The 22,553-nt window shown below is 39.8% G+C and overlaps 1 protein-coding gene across 2 annotated transcripts in view; it reads left to right on the top strand.

The window, feature by feature from the left end:
- RELN (reelin) overlaps positions 1-22,553 on the top strand; it is a 520,317-nt gene that overhangs the window by 405,262 nt on the left and 92,502 nt on the right. For both annotated transcript variants that reach the window (XM_025380191.1, XM_025380192.1), the window contains exons 29-34: positions 11,932-12,089; positions 13,324-13,531; positions 15,124-15,200; positions 20,933-21,091; positions 21,280-21,468; positions 22,155-22,428. In XM_025380191.1, coding sequence (XP_025235976.1) covers positions 11,932-12,089; positions 13,324-13,531; positions 15,124-15,200; positions 20,933-21,091; positions 21,280-21,468; positions 22,155-22,428 — 1,065 coding nt within the window. The remainder of the gene's footprint in view (positions 1-11,931; positions 12,090-13,323; positions 13,532-15,123; positions 15,201-20,932; positions 21,092-21,279; positions 21,469-22,154; positions 22,429-22,553) is intronic.

The following is a 22,553-nucleotide window of genomic DNA, read 5'->3' as shown; positions in this document are numbered from 1 at the left end:
CAGCACACCAGGAGATTATATCCCACACCTGATTTGGAGGGTCCCACACCCACAGGGCCTTGCTTATTGCTAGCACAGCAGTCTGAGATCGAACTGCAAGGTGGCAGCGAGGCTAAGGGAGGGGCACCCACCATTGCTGAGGCTTGAATAGGTGAACAAAGCAGCCAGGAACCTCGAACTGGGTGGAGCCCACTGCAGCTCAAGGAGGCCTGCCTACCTCTGTAGACTTGACGTCTGGGGACAGGGCATAGCCAAACAAAAGGCAGCAGAAACCTCTGCAGATATAAATGTCCCTGTCTGACAGCTTCGAAGAGAAGTAGTGATTCTCCCAGCATGGAGTTTGAGATCTGAGAATGGACAGACTGCCTTCTCAAGTGGGTCCCTGACCGCTGAGTAGCCTAACTGGGAGACACCCCCAACTAGGGGCAGACTGACACCTCACACCTCACACGGCCGGGTACCCCTCTGAGACGAAGCTTCCAGAGGAACAATCAGGCAGCAACATTTGCTGTTCAACAATATTGACTCTTCTGCAGCCTCCGCTGCTGATACCCAGGCAAACAGGGTCTGGAGTGGACCTCCAGCAAACTCCAACAGACCTGCAGCTGAGGGTCCTGACTGATAGAAGGAAAACTAACAAACATAAAGGATATCCACACCAAAACCCAATCCATACATCGCCATCATCAAAGACCAAAGGTAGATAAAACGACAAAAATGAGGAAAAAACAGAGCAGAAAAGCTGAAAATTCTAAAAATCAGAGTGCCTCTCCCCCTCCAAAGGAACACAGCTCCTCGCCAGCAACGGAGCAAAGCTGGACGGAGAATGACTTTGACGACTTGAGAGAAGAAGGTTTCAGACAATCAAACTTCTCCGAGCTAAAGGAGGAAGTTCTAACACATCACAAAGAAGCTAAACACCTTGAAAAAAGATTAGACGAATGGCTAACTAGAATAACCAGTGTAGAAAAGTCCTTAAATGACCTGATGGAGCTGAAAACCATGGCATGAGAACTACGTGATGAATGCACAAGCTTAAGTAGCTGATTCGATCAGCTGGAGGAAAGGGTATCAGTGTTTGAAGATCAAATGAACGAAATGAAGCAAGAGAGAAGTTTAGAGAAAAAAGAGAAAAAGAAATGAACAAAGCCTCCCAGAAATATGGGACTATGTGAAAAGACCAAATCTATGTCGGATTGGTGTACCTGAAAGTGATGGGGAGATTGGAACCAAGTTGGAAAACACTCTGCAGGATATTATCCAGGAGAACTTCCACAACCTAGCAATGCAGGCCAACATTCAAATTCAGAAAATACAGAGAATGCCACAAAGATACTCCTCAAGAAGAGCAATTCCAAGACACATAATTGTCAGATTCACCAAAGTTGAAATGAAGGAAAAAATGTTAAGGGCAGCCAGAGAGAAAGGTTTGGTTACCCACAAAGGGAAGCCCATCATATTAACAGCAGATCTCCTGGCAGAAACTCTCCAAGCCAGAAGAGAGTGGGGGCCAATATTCAACATTCTTAAAGAAAACAATTTTCAACCCAGAATTTCATATCCAGCCAAACTAAGTTTCATCAGTGAAGGAGACATAAAATCCATTACAGACAAGCAGATGCTGAGAGATTTTATCACCACCAGGCCTGCCCTACAGAGATCCTGAAGGAAGCACTAAACATGGAAAGGAACAACCGGTACCAACCACTGCAAAAACATGCCAAAATGTAAAGATCATCAATGCTAGGAGGAGACTGCATCAACTAAAGAGCAAAATAACCGGCTAACATCATAACGACAGAATCAAATTCATATATAACAATATTAACCTTAAATGTAAATGGGCTAAATACTCCAATTAAAATACACAGACCGGCAAATTGGATAGAGTCAAGACCCATCAGTGTTCTATATTCAGGAGACCCATCTCACATGCAGAGACACACATAGACTCAAAATAAAGGGATAGAGGAAGATATACCAAGCAAATGGAAAACAAAAAAAGGCAGGGGTTGCAATCCTAGTCTCTGATAAAACAGACTTTAAACCAATAAAGATCAAAAGAGACAAAGAAGACCATTACATAATGGTAAAGGGATCAATTCAACAAGAAGAGCTAACTGTCCTAAATATATATGCACCCAATACAGGAGCACCCAGATTCATTAAACAAGTCCTTAGAGACCTACAAAGAGACTTAGACTGCCACACAATAATAATAGGAAACTTTAGCACCCCACTGTCAACATTAGACAGATCAACGAGACAGAAAGTTAACAAGGATATCCAGGAATTGAACTCAGCTCTGCACCAACCAGACCTAATAGACATCTACAGAACTCTCCACCCCAAATCAACAGAATATACATTCTTCTCAGCACCACATCACACTTATTCCAAAATTGACCACATAGTTGGAAGTAAAGCACTCCTCAGCAAATGTAGAAGAACAGAAATTATAACAAACTGTCTCTCAAACCACAGTGCAATCAAACTAGAACTCAGGATTAAGAAACTCACTCAAAACCGCTCAACTACATGGAAACTGAGCAACCTGCTCCTGAATGACTACTGGATACATAACAAAATGAAGGCAGAAATAAAGTTTCTTTGAAACCAATGAGAACAAAGGCACAACATGCCAGAATCTCCGGGACGCATTTAAAGCAGTGCATAGAGGGAAATTTATAGCACTAAATGCCCACAAGAGAAAGCAGGAAATATCTAAAATTTACACCCTAACATCACAATTAAAAGAACTAGAGAAGCAAGAGCAAACACATTAAAAAAGCTAGCAGAAGGCAAGAAATAACTAAGATCAGAGCAGAACTGAAGGAGATAGAGACACAAAAAACCCTTCAAAAAATCAGTGAACCCAGGAGCTAGTTTTTTGAAAAGATCAACAAAATTGATAGACCGCTAGCAAGTCTAATAAGAGAGAAGAATCAAATAGATGCAATAAAAAAATGATAAAGGGGATATCACCATTAACCCCACAGAAATAAAAACTACCATCAGAGAATACTATAAACACCTCTACGCAAATAAACCAGAAAATCTAGAAGAAATGGATAGATTCCTGGACACATACACCCTCTGAAGACTAAACCAGGAAGAAGTTGAAGCTCTGAAAAGACCAATAACAGGCTCTGAAATTGAGGCAATAATTAATAGCCTACCAATAAAAAAAAAGTCCAGGACCAGATGGATTCACAGCCAAATTCTACCAGAGGTACAAGGAGGAGCTGGTACCATTCCTTCTGAAACTGTTTCAATCAATAGAAAAAGAGGGAATCCTCCCTAACTCATTTTATGAGGCCAGCATCATCCTGATACCAAAACCTGGCAGAGACACAACAAAAAAAAAGAGAATTTTAGACCAATATCCCTGATGAACATCGATGCAAAAATCCTCGATAAAATACTGGCAAACCGAATCCAGCAGCACATCAAAAAGCTTATCCACCATGGTCAAGTGGGCTTCATCCCTGGGATGCAAGGCTGGTTCAACATATGCAAATCAATAAATGTAATCCAGCATATAAACAGAACCAAAGACAAAAACCACATGATTATCTCAATAGATGCAGAAAAGGCCTTTGACAAAATTGAACAGCCCTTCATGCTAAAAACTCTCAATAAATTAGGTATTGATGGAACATATCTCAAAATAATAAGAGCTACTTATGACAAACCTATGTCATACTGAATGGGCAAAAACTGGAAGCATTCCCTTTGAAAACTGGCACAAGACAGGGATGCCCTCTCTCACCACTCCTATTCAACATAGTGATGGAAGTTCTGGCCAGGACAAAGGCAAGAGAAAGAAATAAAGAGTGATCAATTAGGAAAAGAAGAAGTCAAATTGTGCCTGTTTGCAGATGACATGATTGTCTATTTAGAAAACCCCATTGTCTCAGCCCAAAATCTCCTTAAGCTGATAAGCAACTTCAGCAAAGCCTCAGGATACAAAATCAGCATGCAGAAATCACAAGCATTCTTATACACCAATAAACAGACAGCCAAATCATGAGTGAACTCCCATTCACAATTGCTTCAAAGAGAATAAAATACCTGGGAATCCAACTTACAAGGGATGCAAAGGACCTCTTCAAGGAGAACTACAAACCACTGCTTAACAAAATAAAAGAGGACACAAACAAATGGAAGAACATCCATGCACATGGAGGGGAAGAATCAATATCATGAAAATGGCCATACTGCCTAAGGTAATTTATAGATTCAATGCCATGCCCGTCAAGCTACCAATGACTTTCTTCACGGAATTGGAAAAAACTACTTTAAAGTTAATATGGAACCAAAAAAGAGCCTGCATTGCCAAGTCAATCGTAAGCCAAAAGAAGAAAGCTGGAGGCATCATGCTACCTGACTTCAAACTATACTACAAGGCTACAGTAACCAAAACAGCATGGTACTGGTACCAAAACAGAGATATAGACAAATGGAACACAACAGAGCCCTCAGAAATAATACCACACATCTACAACCATCTGATATTTGACAAACCTGACAAAAACAAGCAATGGGGAAAGGATTCCCTATTTAATCAATAGTGCTGGGAAAACTGGCTAGCCATATGTAGAAAGCTGAAGCTGGATCGTTTGCTTATACCTTATACAAAAATTAATTCAAGATGGATTAGAGACTTAAATGTTAGACCTAAAACCATAAAAACCCTAGAAGAAAACCTAGGCAAACTTAAACAAATTTACAAGGAAAATACAACCCCATCAAAAAGTGGGCAAATGATATGAACAGACATTTCTCAAGAGAAGACATTTATGCAGCCGACAGACAAATGAAAAAATGCTCATCATCACTGGTCATCAGAGAAATGCAAGTCAAAACTGCAATGAGATAGCATCTCACAACAGTTAGAATGGCGATCATTAAAAAGTCAGGAAACAACAGGTGCTGGAGAGGATGTGGAGAAATAGGAACACTTTTACACTGTTGGTGGGACTATAAACTAGTTCAACCATTGTGGAAGACAGTGTGGCGATTCCTCAAGGATCTAGAACTAGAAATACCATTTGATCCAGCCATCCCGTTACTAGGTGTATACCCAAAGGATTATAAATCATGCTGCTACAAAGACACATGCACACGTATGTTTATTGCGGCACTATTCACAATAGCAAAGACTTGGAACCAACCAAAATATCCATCAATGATAGACTGGATTAAGAAAATGTGGTACATACACACCATGGAATACTATGCAGCCATAAAAAAGGATGAGTTCATGTCCTTTGTAGGGACATGGATGCAGCTAGAAACCATCATTCTCAGCAAACTATCGCAACGACAGAAAACCAAACACCACACATTCTCACTCATAGGTGGGAATTGAACAATGAGAACACTTGGACACAGGAAGGGGAACATCACACACTGGGGCCTGTCGTTGGGTGGGGGGAAGGGGGGAGGGATAGCATTAGGAGATATACCTAATGTAAATGACAAGCTAATGGGTGCAACACACCAACATGGCATATGTATACATATGTAACAAACCTGCACATTGTGCACATGTACCCTAGAATTTAAACTATAATAAAAAATAAAATAAAATTAATTAATTAATTAAAGAAAAATCCTCCTTACTTTTTGTTTAGATTCCTCAATAGAGCCTAGGATTATATTTGTATAGTTACCTATTGCTATGTAACACACTTCTCCAAAATTTAAGAGCTCAAAATGATAATGATTTGTTATCTCTCATGGTTTTGTGGGGTTGGCTGGGCAGTTCTTCTGCTGGTCTTCCTGGGCTCCATCATCTGGCTGCACTCAGTTGATGAGTTGGTAGGAGTCTGGGTCAGCTGGACCTTTCTCTCCATGTTGTCTTCATCTCAATATTTTTCAGTTAGGTGGGCTCTAGCATTCCAAGAGAGGAAAAGTAACTGCAAAGCCTCATCTCATTTGCCACATCCTTTTGGTCAAAACAAGTCACAAAGTCAGTCTAGATTTAAAAGGTGGCTAAAGAGACTTCCTTTTTTAATAAGAAGTGCATTAAAGTTGTACTGCAGAGGAGCATATACAAAAGAAAGTGTGATTAAGTGGGAGGCATTATTGTAACTATATACCATGGTCTGTTTTAGGCCCATTAATTCACATCTCTTCCACTTAAAAAATGCATTCACTGTCCTCCCAAGACTCCCCAAATTATCATCCCATCTCAGCACCAGACACCAAGTCCCTGGTTGTATTATCTCCATCAGGTTGGGATGTGAATGTGGGTCCTTGATCTCTAGACCTGTAAAGACAGGTAATCTACTTTACCCTTACCCAACATAAAATGGTGAGACAACAGCAGGATAACCACAATAGACATTCCCACTCAAAAGTAATAATAATAATAATGGAAAAGGAAGGAATGGGAAGCACATAGCAGTCACTGGCCCTCAGAAATTCCAAATGCAGCAAGAGACTTGTTACTAGGGCTCCCTCCTCTAAGAACAATGTCCAGGACAAGAACGTTCCAATGATTAAGACGGGTCTGTTCCCTGACAGTGGTTCCTTCATCCACTGTTCTTCTTAGCTCTTGATTGTACTCTCCAGGTTTCACCCCCTGAGAACATCTTTATTTTTCCATAAGAACATATCTGTGTTTGCAGCTACATAGCTATGTCATCCTGCTTCCTGCCCATCTCCAACTGTGCAGCCCTTGTACTCCTCACCTCCAGTACTGCCTTCCTCCCTCCATACTTTCCAAAACTGTGGCCCAACTGCAGCTCTTCCAGATAGATCGGTATAATGTGCCATGAAGTTGGAGAACATCAAGTGGCACATCATTGCTACAATGATACAATGAGGAGCCAAGAAATACAAATCTTGTTTCATTTCCCTGAAGTCCAATAATAAATTTACAGCTGAAGGAGGATGGAAAGGCATAAGAATGACACAGTGGACTTTGGGGACTCAGAGGGAGAAGTTGGGGAGGAATGTGAGGGGATAAATGGCTACAGTGTACACTGCTCAGGTCATGGGTACGCTATAATAAAACCTCAGAAATCACTAAAGAACCATTTAACTAAAAATCACCTGTCCCCCAAAAAACTATGGAAATAAAAAAAAATTAAGTAATAAAATATATAGCTGAATCTGAAACTGAGGTGTGTTTGATGTTGGGTGGAATAACCCAGTTGGTAAAGCCACATATGAGAAGTAAGAGCAGATTGTCCTTAGCATCACAAAGTGAACCAGTATTTTGAGGCTCCCAATGTATCAATATTTTCTTAGACCTCAGCTTTTGGAAGACAAAATATTCATCATTAGAATCCAGCGTCATGGTTAATTTGGATACCATCCAGCTTGCTGGCTGATGGCATTTGTGATGAAGAGCCCTCAACTAAAGAACAGTAAATATGTTTCTACTTTACCCCAAGTAAATGAGCTGTTGTTGCTCGTTCTGCAATATGTTAAACTCAGATATCTCCAAATGCAGTGTTGGAAAACTGAGAATTCTAAGTGTTAAAATTGTTAAAATTCGGAGCTGTTTTGCCATGAGGCAAACATGCTTATAATAGTTACAAGAAAATTGCTCTTTCAGAAAAAAGTCTAAGCTGATTTTCTCAAAGGAGCCATTTGTGCTCATATTAATTCACTGGGCTCTTGCCTACAGAAAACACATTGGTGATGGTGAAAATATGTTGGTATACCTCTCACAACTCTCAGAGACATCCCCATCCAGGCAGTATGCTATGCAGCCTGCTCTAGGTATCCTATGTAGAGTACAAAAAGTGGCTGTCTCTGGGCAGGACTAGAAAAAAAGTTGCTTAGTATTCTGCAGAATACCCTGCATCTCTGCACAGGACAAGCAGAAACCTTCCTAGTTTGAGAGGCAGATGCAACATCACATTGAATTGTGTGGTGATGGAAGGGTACGGGTGTAGAAATTGATTCACTCAGGCATCCTCCAACCAAAAATGAAAATTGGGGAAGGAAACAGAGAAAGATTGATATCTTCTTCTTTCTCCTTATCTGGGACATGCAAAACAAAAGGGGATGCTTTTTGAATAGAATAGTCAAATCACACTATTATGTACTTTTTTTTTTTTTTTTTTTTTTTTTTTTTTTGAGATGGAGTCTTACTCTGTCACCAAGCCTGGAGTACAGTGGTATGATCTTGGCTCACTGAAACCTCCACCTCCTAGGTTCAAGTGATTCTCCCACCTCAGCCTCCTGAGTAGCTGGAATTACAGGCATGTGCCACCACATCCAGCTAATTTTTGTATTTTTAGTAGAGATGGGGGTTTCACCATGTTGGCCAGGCTGGTCTCGAACTCGTAACCTCAAGTGATCCGCCTAGGTCTCCCAAAACACTGGGATTACAGGCGTGAGCCACTGCACCTGGGCTATGATCTATTTCTAATAAAATTACATAAGATTAAACTCTTTCTCTCAATCATTACTTCCTCTAAATTATTTCTAGACCTTCCTATCAAGTCAAGACCTCTATTAGATACTCTTCTCTATGTCCTTCTTAATGGTTGTCAGAGTTGCACAGGTGCATTTGTGTAGGTGTTTAAGTGTGTCTCCTCACTTAACTGTGGGCTACATGAAGGCAGGAAGCATGTCTGGGTTTTGTTCCTCATAGTATTACTAGCATTAGTACTGCACCTAGCGTGCTGTAGATGCTTTCTAAATTAATTTAGAAATTGAATGAAGGGATGTTGAATAAGGAATAAAGACCAGCAGTAAGTGTTAGCTATAATGAAGACACCTTCCTTTTTCATATTTTTCCAAAATGTATCCAGTGCTACTTAAGAAATCATTGTTCCACATTCTGTGTCTCCTTGAAAAGGCAAGAATAGAACATATGCACAAATACATTAGTAGTCACAATTGCAAGACTGTATCTCCTCTACTTTAAAAGTATAGAATTGAGACATAGTTATTAACTTAACTTTAGCCTACTTATTTCCTTCCTTCTTCTGATGGTCTCTCAGTGACTAGTTTTTATAATAAATTCTTTACCAGTTCTTCCACCTATTCCAGAAACCCTGAGGTTGCTAAATCGCTTGTGTTCAATCCCAAGATTTTGCCACCGAGAAGAGAACAGAGTGGCCGTAGACATCGGGAACCAGGCATAACTTGGAGAAATGGAAATGAAGCAAAGCGTGCTGAGGTCATGGCCAGTGAAATCTTTATTGCTTTGAGTTGCACCTTTCAACAAAAAACAAACTAGCAAGGATTGAAAGAAGGGAAAAAGGAACCATCTCTTCCCCTTTCACTCTGAAATACAGTCTTCTATCTAGGACCCGCAGCTATGATTCACCACATACCGGACTCGCCCTGTTAACCAAATGATTAGTCTTTTGGTGTTTTTCTTTTTTAAATCTAAATAAGTATTCCTTAGTACTGAGCTCCTGGGGTCTTTTACCCTCTCAAACATGTAACAGTGCATTCTGCTTCTTGGGTCTATAGGAGCCTTAGGATCTATAACTGCAAACAAGGATACCTCCTCACTCTGGCCAAATCGGAACTTGATTCTCTTATAATAAAATCTGTAAGAGCCCAAGAATCAGAGACAGGTCAAAGGATTTCACTTGTCCTTCATTCAGTATCCAATTGCCAAAACTTTTTCTAAAATTCTACGTAAACTTAGGATTCTTCAACCCTCTGAATGCTTCTGGGCCCAAATCCGAGCTGGTTTCTTCCATGAAATGGGGCAACTGATGGAGAGATGCCCTCATCTTGCCCAAGTGAAAGAGCCTGGGGTGGGGGAAAGAAGTTTTCCTTTCTCTTTCATTACTTCCCTTACCACAGATGCTGTGGATCCATGTTTCTCTGGGTTCTATCATAGCAACATAAAAAAGAAGCAAGCATGACTTCTAATCCAAGAGGACTTGTATTAGGGAATTGGCATATTTTCCTCATTTATCACAAACATGCAGTCTATCTTTTGGAAGAGGCATAGAGGCCTTAACACTTTCCTTAAGAGTAGTTGACAAATGCTGGTGTTCATTATTTCCCTTTACTTCCTTCAAGAGGACAGATACCTTCAGAGGCTGAATAATGTTTCAGCTCCAAGGGAAGGAATTTTCCCAAGGTCCATGACACTAAGACAACTGTACCTTTTTATTTTTTTTTGCTTTTGCTTTGTTTTTCTAAACTTATTTAATTCAATTCTTTTTACCTTAAAAAGAATAAGACCAATATATTTCAAATTAGCTCCAAAGGAAATATATTTGTATGTTTACCTTCCTCTTACACTGAAACTGGGGCTTGGGGCTTACGTTAATAGGCAATTATCTCAAAAAATTTTAAACCTAATAAACAACATTACTAGTTACAGTTTATAAAGTTGCCATGAGTAGGTAACTTAAAATAATGAAGGGAGGAAAAAAGCCAAGGTTATGGTTCAGTGCTGCCAAATTTCCAAAGCCACTTGAAGAGCCAAAAAGAAATCCATTCTGATCTTGCCATGTTATCCTCACAATAATAGAGGGGAGAGGGAGCCGTCTTTATCTATGGTTTTAGCAATCTTCATTAATCTTTAAGATGATTTATGCTTGTGTACTAAGAAGCTGGATTAACTCAAAAGTCTATAAATATTGGCAGCAAAATAAATTGGAATGTAGATATACTAATACATTTTCATCCTTTGATTATAGCGGAACTGAGAAGGAAGAGATAGTTCCCTGGTATGAAATCACAGGGGGGTGTGTGTGTGTGTGTGTGTGTGTGTTTCCATATGTTGGAAAAGAAAAGATGTATTTTAAAAATTGGAAAGCAATTGGGACAAATTTTAGTTTGGCAACCTCAAAACTATTGTTCTAGGAGATGAAGAACTGGGCAGTAGCCCAGCCCTCTAGTGTTCCAGGGTTTTGAAGTACTCGGACCAGGTCCTTCTTTTGTTCATTGGCAGTTAAAACTGGTGTTTGTGATTTAAAGATGAGAGATGAAGAGGAAGGGAGGGAAGGCACAGGTGAATAGAGCTGTCAGTACGAACTTAACTCTTCCCCACCTGAAGCATGTCAACAGCAAATAGCCAGAGTTCTCTTATCTGTCCTAAGAAAGAAAGATTGTTTCAAACGTTCCCAAACAGCCTCTTCTGCAGATATCCATAAACTGAGCGTGACAGCAGGGTGAAGTATTAATTAAGTAAAATAATGGAATATCTTTCTGGATTTTATTACTAAAAGAGCAGAAGGTGAGAAAATATTCAAACATTTATGCTGAAAAAGAAATCAATCTGGGCATGGTGGCTCACACCTCTAATTCCAGTACTTTGGGAGGCTGAGGTGGGCGGATCACATAAAGCCAGGAGTTTGAGACCAGCCTGGCCAACATGGTGAAACCTCATCTCTACTAAAAATACAAAAATTGGCTGGGCATGGTGGCGTATGCCTATAATCTCAGCTACTCTGGAAGCTGAAGCATGAGAATCTTTTTTTTTTTTTTTTTTTGAGACAGAGTCTCACTCTGTCACCCAGGCTGGAGTGCAGTGGCACGATCCCAGCTCACTGCATCCTCCGCCTCCCCAGTTCAAGCAATTCTCCTGCCTCAGCCTCCCAAGTAGCTGGGACTACAAGCACCCGCCACCACATCCGGCTACGTTTTGTATTTTTAGTAGAGACAGAGTTTGCCAGGATGGTCTCAATCTCCTGACCTTGTGATCTGCCCACCTCGGCCTCCCAAAGAGAATCTCTTGAACCTGAAAGGTGGAGGTTGCAGTGAGCTGAGATCACCCTACTGCACTCCGGCCTGGGTGACACAGCAAGATGCTATCTCAAAAAAAAAGGTCTGAGAGAAAGACACCTTTTGAAGGTTAAGTGCAGTCAAGCAGACATGACTTTGAAATAAATATTAAGTCTCTGTTGAATTTTCCTGAATTTTTCTATATTCCAATGCTTTGATATGAGATGTTGGTACAAGAAACAGGTGTGTTGTTTTTCCCAACAGCAAGACCAGATTCCGATGGATCCAGGAGAGCAGCTCACAGAAAAACGTGCCTCCATTTGGTTTAGATGGAGTGTACATATCTGAGCCTTGTCCCAGTTACTGCAGTGGCCATGGGGACTGCATTTCAGGAGTGTGTTTCTGTGACCTGGGGTATACTGGTAAGGCTAAATACATGTGTCTGAGGGTTTTATTGTAAAATAGTCATCTCTAGTTGCTGTGTTTCACGTTATTCTCCCAAAGAAAGAAATTCTGAATTTATTCTTCAAGTCTGGGAATTGTAGGAATTCGCAACCCAGGCACGTGAGATGCTAGGATATTTTGTAGTTTTGAGCTGCCCCAGAAAGGAAACATGCTAATACAAATTTTGTTTCCTTAAGAGGATTTATTATTCATAGCAGTAATAATTCATATTGCTTGAGATCCTACTTCATGCCAGACATTGAGGTTCTTTTTATTTCATCCCCTTTAATTCTAACAATAACTCTGTCATAGTGCTGGAAGCCCTATTTATATTTAAGGAAACTGAGGCACAGTAACTCTCCCAAGATCATTCAGCTGGGAGTTGCTGGAGCTGAGTATCAAACCCTGGCAGTCATTCTCCAGACCCCAAACTGAAGCTCTTAACCACATGCTGCATGGCTGCACGGCCTCTGTGAGCCCTCTACGTCGCTATCTATAGGAAATGTAATTTTACACATTTAAAATAAAAATGCATCTTATGATAAACCCAGGTCTGCCAAAAGAGTACTTTATGAGAAAAGTATCTCTGACCACAGTGACCTTTGGATGTTGCTACAAGCAAAAATGAAAAGAGCTGAGATTAAAGAGTAAAATTGGAGAAAATATTATAAGCTTCAAAATCTTTTTTTTTTCTATTTTTCCTGGAGACAACTTCAAAAGGCTTCTTCCCAGCTTTTCAGTATTCCAGCCTTCATCTGGCGCGTGACCAAAGACAAACATATGTTGTTGCAGGCCTTCTACGGGGAGAGCTGTCCCTCACAGTTTCAAGGATTTTTGTTTTAATTTGAGACTGACTGCCCCTACTGATCCTAGAATAGGACAACAAATGAGCAAATTTTACTGTGAATGAAATCTGTTTCTCAGGTTACACAAATCCTCAGCAGCAGGAACTATGAAATGTATGGTTCCCAATGTCTTCCCAATGTCTGTCTCTATCAAAAAATAAAAACTTACAGAGGCAGAATAGTGTTTTTGATGATGGTAGTGATGGCTGTCTTTCAGACCGGCAGTTGTGAGATACAAAGTTTCATGTGGTCTCTCTCCCCAATGTTAATCCATATGGACATTCTTCATTTGCCCATGTGTTGAATAGACCTTCTCATGTTTGACTATTCCAACAAAGCATCTCTCCTCTCTATTTTTTTTCTGAAGCGGCACAAGGAACTTGTGTGTCAAATGTCCCCAATCACAATGAGATGTTCGATAGGTTTGAGGGGAAGCTCAGTCCTCTGTGGTACAAGATAACAGGCGCCCAGGTTGGAACTGGCTGTGGAACACTTAACGATGGCAAATCTCTCTACTTCAATGGCCCTGGGAAAAGGGAAGCCAGGACGGTCCCTCTGGACACCAGGAACATCAGGTAAGAAGTATTAACTAGTACGCTTTTTCACAAACATATTATTTACCACACGATGTGGTCTAACCTAAAACATTCTGTTCTGTTATTGAGAATTTATACAATAATGTTTCTGTATATAGATTATGATACGTAAAAATGAAGATAACTTTAGCTTTGCAATAAAATAGGTGGTTTCTACAAAAACCATGCCGCAATTCATGAATCCATGTGTGGTCATCACCAAGGCCTGTGTGTCTACGGTATGCCAGCTTGATTTTCTAAAGTTTGATATTATTATGAAAACCATTTGATATTATTCTTAGTGTGTGCTGTGTGAAACAAAGATTTTTCCAACCTTACATTCTATGTCCGAAAATGATGCATCCTCGTTTATCTAAGTTGATTTGTATTCACTTATTGAAAATGGTGCCCAGAAATATTAAATGCCTACACTGACACCTACTGGTAAAATAAAGAACTGTTTGGTTTTTAAGATCAAAGGAAATAATAGTATACCTAAAATAAAACTGCTTTTTAAAAGAGCAATTAAATTATTTGAGAAGTGGAACAAAGGAAATAGAAAAAAAATGTTTAAAATTTTTAGCTCTCCTCACAAAACTGGGGTCCTGTGTCATTTTTCTGCCTTCAATTTCCGTCCCTTTCCATCTGCATTGTTCTCTCAGAGGTGTGCCTGTCAAGCAGGTACTCTCTGTCGGTCACTATGGACTGAGGCATAATTTACGTCATACTGACTGAAGGCCCACTGTGAAAAATTTAGCCAAGTGAGTCTAAATCAGCAACTGACAGGTAATCTGACTCTAAACAAATAATGGTATTCAACTTCTTAAGTTAGATTTTTCCTCATCTTGGCTGGATGTGGTGGCTTATACCTGTAATCCCAGCACCTGGGGAGACTGAGGCAGGTGGATCACTTGAGGTCAGGAGTTCAAGCCCAGCTCCTGGCCAACATGGCAAAACCCTGTCTCTACTGAAAATACAAAAATTAGCCAGGTGTGGTGGTGCATGCCTGTAGTTCCAGCTACTCAGGAGGCTGAGGCAGGAGGATCACTTGGGCCCAAAAGGCAGAGGTTGAAGTGAGTTGAGATTGTGTCACTGCATGCCAGCCTGAGTGACAAATGCCTAATGTAGATGATGGGTTGATGGGCGCAGCAAACCACCATGGCATGTATATACCTACGTAACAAACCTGCACGTTCTGCACATGTATCACAGAACGTAAAGTATAATAAAAAAAAATCTTAATCTTGAGTTTCCAATGATAGTGTTAACTAGATTTAAGGAATTTAAATTTCCATTTTAGTAATTCCATTACATTATAGCAGACTGTCACAATGAAGTGATATTCAATGGTTTCTTTTTGTTTAGATCATTATTACAGAATAAAATGAATGGTCATATTAATTAACTTTTTCTAAATGGTTACTGAATTAGCTTACTATAATTTATGTGTTTTCTGCTTGTCATATTCCCTTTGAGTTTGAAAGTAGTACCTAATAATTACAGGAGGTTTTTTTTCTAAAGTATCAAAATGCAAATGGTTAAAACTCTTCTGAACTCTTATTTGTAAGTAAACTGAAGTTTTTATTCCCCAGACTCGTTCAATTTTATATACAAATTGGAAGCAAAACTTCAGGTATTACCTGCATCAAACCAAGAACTAGAAATGAAGGTAAGCTGCTATATTTCCTTGGAAATTACAGTTACTATTGGCAGATTAGTCCTTTTTCCTCCCAAAGTTTGGCCAGGATTTTGCAAACTGATTCCTTACCCTGAATCATTCCTTCTCTTCTCTTCTGCTTTGTAGAATCGGCAGCTACACAGAGCCATGATCCCTAAGATTTCTTATACAGATCCTTAGGCCTGAAATATATCATGTCTGCTCTGGGTGTAGGCAGAATCAAAGTGGCATTTGTTTTAGGGAACCCTATTGCTCTATACTATCCATAGGGAGGCACACACACAAAAAAAAATCCTAAAACAATATCGGAGACTCTTACATTTAGCATGGACGCTAGAGACTTGTTTGCACGGGGCATTACTGAATGCAGATCAAAGTCTAGTTCCACCCATAAACTTATATTCTGGGCAGACCAGAATCCTTGTGTAGGAGGAGCAGTTCTTGGCAATAATAAATGTTATCTTTTACTGAGACTTATTATATGCAAGACACTATTCCATGTGTTTTACTGGTGTTAATTCATTTTATCTCCTGCCTACTCTTTTGCCATAAGTAATATAATTAGTTCTATTTTGCAGATGTAGAAACTGAGGCACAGAAAGGTCAAGTAACCTGCCTATGATCGTGCACTAAATAAGTGGATGAGCAGGGATTCAAAGCACTCACGCTGGCTCCAGAATTTATGCCATAACCATCATACTATACTGCTTCTCTCCTTGTGCCGAACTCCACCCTCCCTAGGCACTCATACCATCTTCGGCCTCAAATAATTCCGTTCTGAAAGAAATGCAAAAGGCTTGAAGCATAGGTGGCCTGTAGGAGCTCTACAGATATGATATAATTCCTTAGGGGACCTTAAATGTGAACTGACTCCTTGCACAAAATTCACAGGTTTCTCAGATGTGTCCTCCTCCAAACCGTGGTCTCAGCAACATGTGAAGAGTTTGCACCTTCTAAGTTTGTTAATATCTCAGTATGACTGTGTAAAACACATTGGCTTAAATGGTACCTATTAGTCAGTAGAGCTACCAACAGCTGTGTTCATCAGCTCTCCATTTCCTTGGCTGTCTTATCACTAACTGAAAGCTTTAATAACTTTTACTGAATATCTCAGTACTTTTAGTCTAGTAATTATCCAAGTCATCTATTTACTGAAGCAGTATAGAAGGTTTTATAGACCGTTTTTGCATTCTGTAATCTCTTCAATAAATATTTATTAAGAATCTGTTCTAAGCCAGACATTGTTCTAGGTGCTTTTGTTGATACAGTATCACCAAAAGACAGATATGTCCCTCATGACGAGATAGGTTATGCTGCAATAATAAATAAACCTCTAAATATCAGTGGGCTAAAATAAAATGGTTTCTTCCCTGTGCTACATTTTCTTCATGGGTCACCCGAGGTCCTCATTCCAGCACCCAGAATAATGAGGTGGCTGCCGCATAGATTCTGGATGTTGCCAGCCATGTGGCAGAGGGAAAGAGAAAGTGTGGTGAAGGGGAAAAGAAGCATAAACCTACCATGCACTAGAGGGTGAAGAACCAGTGGGGCACTAATGACCACCTAAGGGTAAATCCCTGTCCTCAGGGGAGCTTACAATCTAGTGAGAAGACTCAGGTAGTAAGCAATCAAGAAAGGAAATAAGTCAGAAAATGTTAGATTGTAAGGGTTAGACAGAAACAAATAGCCTGGTGAGGTGGAAAGTAAACTTATGCAGTGGGAGGTGCTGATTTAGACTCAAAAATAGTCTGAGTGGGGGCTCACCAAGGAAGTGACATTTGATACGTTGAAATATAAGGGAAATTTTTGTGTATAACCCTTCTGAAAATTACAAATCCATACCCTTATTTATGTATGACCTAAAAAAATAAATCCTAAGCAAGTTAGAATAGAAAGCATCTGCTTATCGTATAATATAGACAGGAGTCTTTGCTCTGTATTGACCTTCTGTTTACAAGTGCTGTTTTCTGCCCTGCGATGCACATTGCCCTCAGTATCCTTTTAGTAACAAGCAACTTTTTCTCAGCTAGTCTTGAGCCACTTTCATAAACTCAGTGCCGGCCACATAATTCACATCCCACGGGCATTTCTTAGCCTTTTATTGAAAACTGGTTGTTAAAATGTAAATCTGCTTAAATCCTTGAACAAATCTCTTCCAGTGATGAAAGTAGAGATTCTTTACTTACTCAAGTTGAAGCATCAATTTACATATTTGGAATTAAAATCAAAATTATGCTATTTTCAGTAAGACTGGGCAGAATGCAGATGGAGCTGCTGTTCACATGCCTTGAACACTCGGTAGATGAGTTAAAGGGCCTGGTTTATTCAGATATACAGTGTGTTAGATGACATGGCTAATGAGGTTCGCAAGTGATATGAGATATGTATATTGCTGTTTCCCTTTCTTGCATTCCTCGACCCTCTCATTCTTATCTGGGAGGCTCTCCTTCTTTGTCCTTTGGAATTGGGGCCCTCATCTCTTTAGACCTTGTTACTGCCTGAAGGTGTATGTGGCACTCCTTAAAAAGCTAATGAGGAGAAAGGCAGAAACCAAATGAAGTATGCACCTCCTGAGCCATGTTTCTTATAATTTAATGTGCACCTGAGTCATTTGGGAGGCTTGTTAAAATGCAAATTTAGATTTAGTAGGATTGGAGTGGTATGCTACATAACAAATTATCCCAAAACTAAGTAGCTTAAGACATCAAATATTTGTTATCTTACAGTTTCTGTGCGTCAGGAATTTGGGAACAGCTTAGCTAAATGGTTCTGCCCAGGGTCTCTGGTGAGGTTGCAGTCAAGACAAAAGGCAGGAGGGGTGCAGTCACTGGAAGACTTAGCCAGGGGTAGGTGATCTACTTCCAAGATGGCTCGCTTACATGGCTGTTGGCAAAAGTCTTTAGTTCTTCTCTGCTGTTGGCAAGAGGTTTCAGTTTCTCACCCTGTAGACCTGTCCATAGGCTGCTCGAATGTCCTTACTAAATGTAGGCTGGCTTTCCCCAGAGCAAGAGATCTGAGAGGGAGCAAGGAATAAACGGCAATGCCTTTTATGACTGTTTCCAAAGTTACACACCATTACTTCCACCATATTCTATGCATTAGAAGCAAGTTACTAAGACTATCCACACTCAAAGGGAGGAGAATTAAGCTCCACTTTTTGAAGGGAGGAGTGTCAAAGAATGTATGGACATATTTTTTAAACCATCACAGGTTATAAAACCTGTTCCAAGGTGATGCAGGTGCTGGTCTCAGACCATACTTTGAGTCAAAGGCACTATAAAGGACCAGCCAGTGACAGTTTATCTCATGATGCTTCATTTCTAGTATTATCTACCTTCTGATTAGGTCACCCCAAAATAACTAAGTAATCTCAATCTCAGCCTCTCTCTCATCTTATTAAACTTAAACCATATTAATACAAATTAGTAACCACAAAAAAACCTGAATTTTGATGTGTCTGCACCCTCAGACATCCAACATCACACTAAAAAGCCCATAGGACATATCTTGAGCAACATCAGAGTTTGGAGACTGGAGCTTATGCCACACATTCCTCAACTTGACTAGAATAAAGACAGCCTTGCTTCCATTTTCTTCATGAACTTTAGTGTGACTGTCCCTTTCCCAACATGTGGGTCTCACCTTCGTCAACAGAACCTGTAACCCTCATCCCCACACCTGTATACAGCATGCTTTCTCCCCAGAGAGTTCTGTTATTTGAACATATTTTCATCCTCTCATTCAGTCTAATGAGTTCTTTTATTTTAAATACAGTAGGTTTTATTATCTTGAGATTTCTAATTTTAGCATATTTGTCATTTTTGTTCCTGGCATCATCCGTTGTCAGATGTAGTGGCAGTAATTCCACGTGCAATTAATTAGCCATAAATAGCATTCTTTTAGCACTATACTTTATTATAATATTTTTGACACTAAAATAATTATCCAACATGATAAAGGGTTGAGAAATTCTTGTTAGTCAAGAATAGAGAAATAGAAAGGTTCTATATAGCAAAATATAGATATATAAAATTTTCCAAAAGAGTTAGAATTTGCCGAGTGCAATGACTCATGCCTTTAATCTCAGCACTTCGGGAGGCTGAGACAGGCAGATCGCATGATCCCAGGATTTTGAGACCAGCCTGAGCAACATGGCAAAACCCCATCTCTACAAAAAGTACAAAACCTAGCCAAGCGGGGTGGCACACACCTGTAGTCCCAGCTACTTGGGAGGCTAAGGTGGGAGGATCACTTGAGCCCAGGGAGGCAGAGGTTGCAGCGAGCTGTAATCATGCCACTGCACTCCAGCCTGGGTGACAGAGTGAGACCCTGTCTCAAAAAGTAATAATAATAATGAAAATAACAACTTTACTGAGCATAATTTCTATGAATATTCAAAAAGTGGTTCAGTATCCCTAGTCGTAATTATGAATATGCAGTGCCAGTCTTAGGAAAATTATGGAATAGGCAATTAGATCAATACCCTCTACCACTCTATCCCTTCCTACCAAAGAGGGGATATAAAGGCTGGCACAGTCTTATTCTTAACACAGGCACTGATTTATACCTAGTTATACACACACACATATGTACATAATTAATTCCCACAATTTCATCCTTAGCAACCTTTTCCTTTCATTCAACATTACGCTTTCTCTGCACCCTCTTTTAGAAGGGACATGAGGTCCCTTACACGTTAATGTGCAGTTTCCTGGATCATATCACCCTAGTGACAGTGGAGGGGCATGGATGACTGGGACGAGAAAAGGGGAAAAGGTGACACAGAGAAACAAAAGTCAGACTAACGTTGGAGAGGCGTGAGCCTTTCTGCTTTGCCACTTAATAATTTGGTTTCCATCATTCTTAGCAAACTATCACAAGAACAGAAAACCAAACACCACATGCTCTCACTCATAGGTGGGAACTGAACAATGAGATCACTTGGACTCAGGAAGGGGAACATCACACACCGGGCCTATCATGGGGAGGGGGGAGGGGGGAGGGATTGCATTGGGAGTTATACCTGATATAAATGACGAGTTGACGGGTGCTGACGAGTTGATGGGTGCAGCACACCAACATGGCACAAGTATACATATGTAACAAACCTGCACGTTATGCACATGTACCCTAGAACTTAATAATAATAAAAAATAAATTAATTTTAAAAAATAAAAAATAATAATAATAATAATTTGATTTCACTTAGGCTTCACTGACCAAGGTCTGACAAAGTGTGAAGTGCGAGTAAAGGGATCTTTCTGCTTAATAGAATTTCAGACCAGGCAGTGCCTATTGCCTTGTGCTTCGGCAACAAAGAGCTACTTGATTTTTTGCCAGGGAGATTGAGATATTTCTTCTGAATATGTAATAATGATATGAGATTTTGTAATGTTCAGAACAGAATCTAAAATTCAAATACATGATCTATAGTGGGTTTTTATGTTCCCCTTACCAACTTACTCATCACTCATACAAAGCTGAGTAGTCTTATAAGAGCTTATGTATTTTTTCCTTCATTTCCTGGGAATCAGTGCATTAGAAACTGTCAAAAAATTGATGAGCCTTCAGGTCCACTAATTCATTCCTTGGAAGTTACACGAATATGCCCTCTTATTCTAGGAGACACAATTTGAGGTTGCTGCAGTCTCACCATTTAAGAAATACTGTTCCTTCCCTCTAGGAAAGTGTCCAAGTAACTGGATTTATGTCTTTTAACTCAGGGCTTATTGTTCAGTATTCAAATGACAATGGGATACTCTGGCATTTGCTTCGAGAGTTGGACTTCATGTCCTTCCTGGAACCACAGATCATTTCCATTGACCTGCCACAGGAGGCGAAGACACCTGCAACAGCATTTCGATGGTGGCAGCCACAACATGGTAACTTACTGCTCACTCCAGCTTTCTGGTAGCTTTTAGGTCGTGCAGTATCCATACCCACCTTGAACTGTGTGTTTCTTAATGTGCTGTCAATTTCTAGACAATTTGATTTAAAATCACCGTCATAAAGATATTCATATTGCTATGTAACAAACCTTCTCTAACTGCCTTTATTCATCTGATTGCAGGGAAGCATTCAGCCCAGTGGGCTTTGGATGATGTTCTTATAGGAATGAATGACAGCTCTCAAACTGGATTTCAAGACAAATTTGATGGCTCTATAGATTTGCAAGCCAACTGGTATCGAATCCAAGGAGGTCAAGTTGATATTGACTGTCTCTCCATGGACACTGCTCTGATATTCACTGAAAACATAGGTATATATTATCACTAGATAAAAGGAGAATATTTGATTACCTAGAGGACTAAATTAACTAAAACTCAGGAGGAAACTTTCTAATGCAAAACTGTGCCTAATTACCCATGCTGAGGGTGGCTCTCAGGGAAAAAAAGGAAGTTTTATTGTCCTAAGACAACTTGGTCATCCTAGTGATGGTTTTTGTTGGAACTGTCTTTCACGGAACGTGAATGATATGAGTAAGGTTTCTTAAAAGAAGAGCAAAAAAAATCTATGAGAGGACATTCCTATGTTTCATACCTTGTAGACTTAAGACTCTGTGTTTAAAAAAAGATAGATGTTTGAAGTGATGGATATCCCAATAACCCAGACTTGATCATTGCATATTGTATAAAATGTATCAAAATATCACATGTAACCACAAAAATATGTACAACTGTAATATATCAGTATTTTAAAGATACTATGTTAGCCCTTTCCAAGGTGGTAATGCTTTTCAAATTAGCAGCCTTCCATATTTCCAAATCTGTGGTAACCAAATAAAAACAGAAAACATAAGAAGAAAAGTCAAAGCACATATGGAGCATTAAAGATACGCCGTGATTTTTGTTTGCTATTGAAAATGTTTATTATAAGCATAAACACCAAATAAGAAAATGGCACACATGTATGCTATCATTACACTTTTTTTTTTTTTTTTTTCAGGAAAACCTCGTTATGCTGAGACCTGGGATTTTCATGTGTCAGCATCTACCTTTCTGCAGTTTGAAATGAGCATGGGCTGTAGCAAGCCCTTCAGCAGCTCCCACAGTGTACAGCTCCAGTATTCTCTGAACAATGGCAAGGACTGGCATCTTGTCACCGAAGAGTGTGTTCCTCCAACCATTGGCTGTCTGCACTACACGGAAAGTTCAATTTACACCTCAGAAAGATTCCAGAATTGGAAGCGGATCACTGTCTACCTTCCACTCTCCACCATGTGAGAATTGTCATTTGGCTACATGTCAGAACGTTGGGTGCCTGTCACTTAATTTGAAAATAATTGTGATTCGGCCTAGGGATTCTATTATTCTTTCATGATAATTATGCATGGAAGTGCCAGGA

Source organism: Theropithecus gelada, chromosome 3 (assembly GCF_003255815.1).
Source record: "Theropithecus gelada isolate Dixy chromosome 3, Tgel_1.0, whole genome shotgun sequence".
Classification (NCBI taxonomy): domain Eukaryota; kingdom Metazoa; phylum Chordata; class Mammalia; order Primates; family Cercopithecidae; genus Theropithecus; species Theropithecus gelada.
The sequence above is the reverse complement of the archived record's forward strand: the minus strand, read 5'-3'. Positions and strand labels throughout refer to the sequence as shown.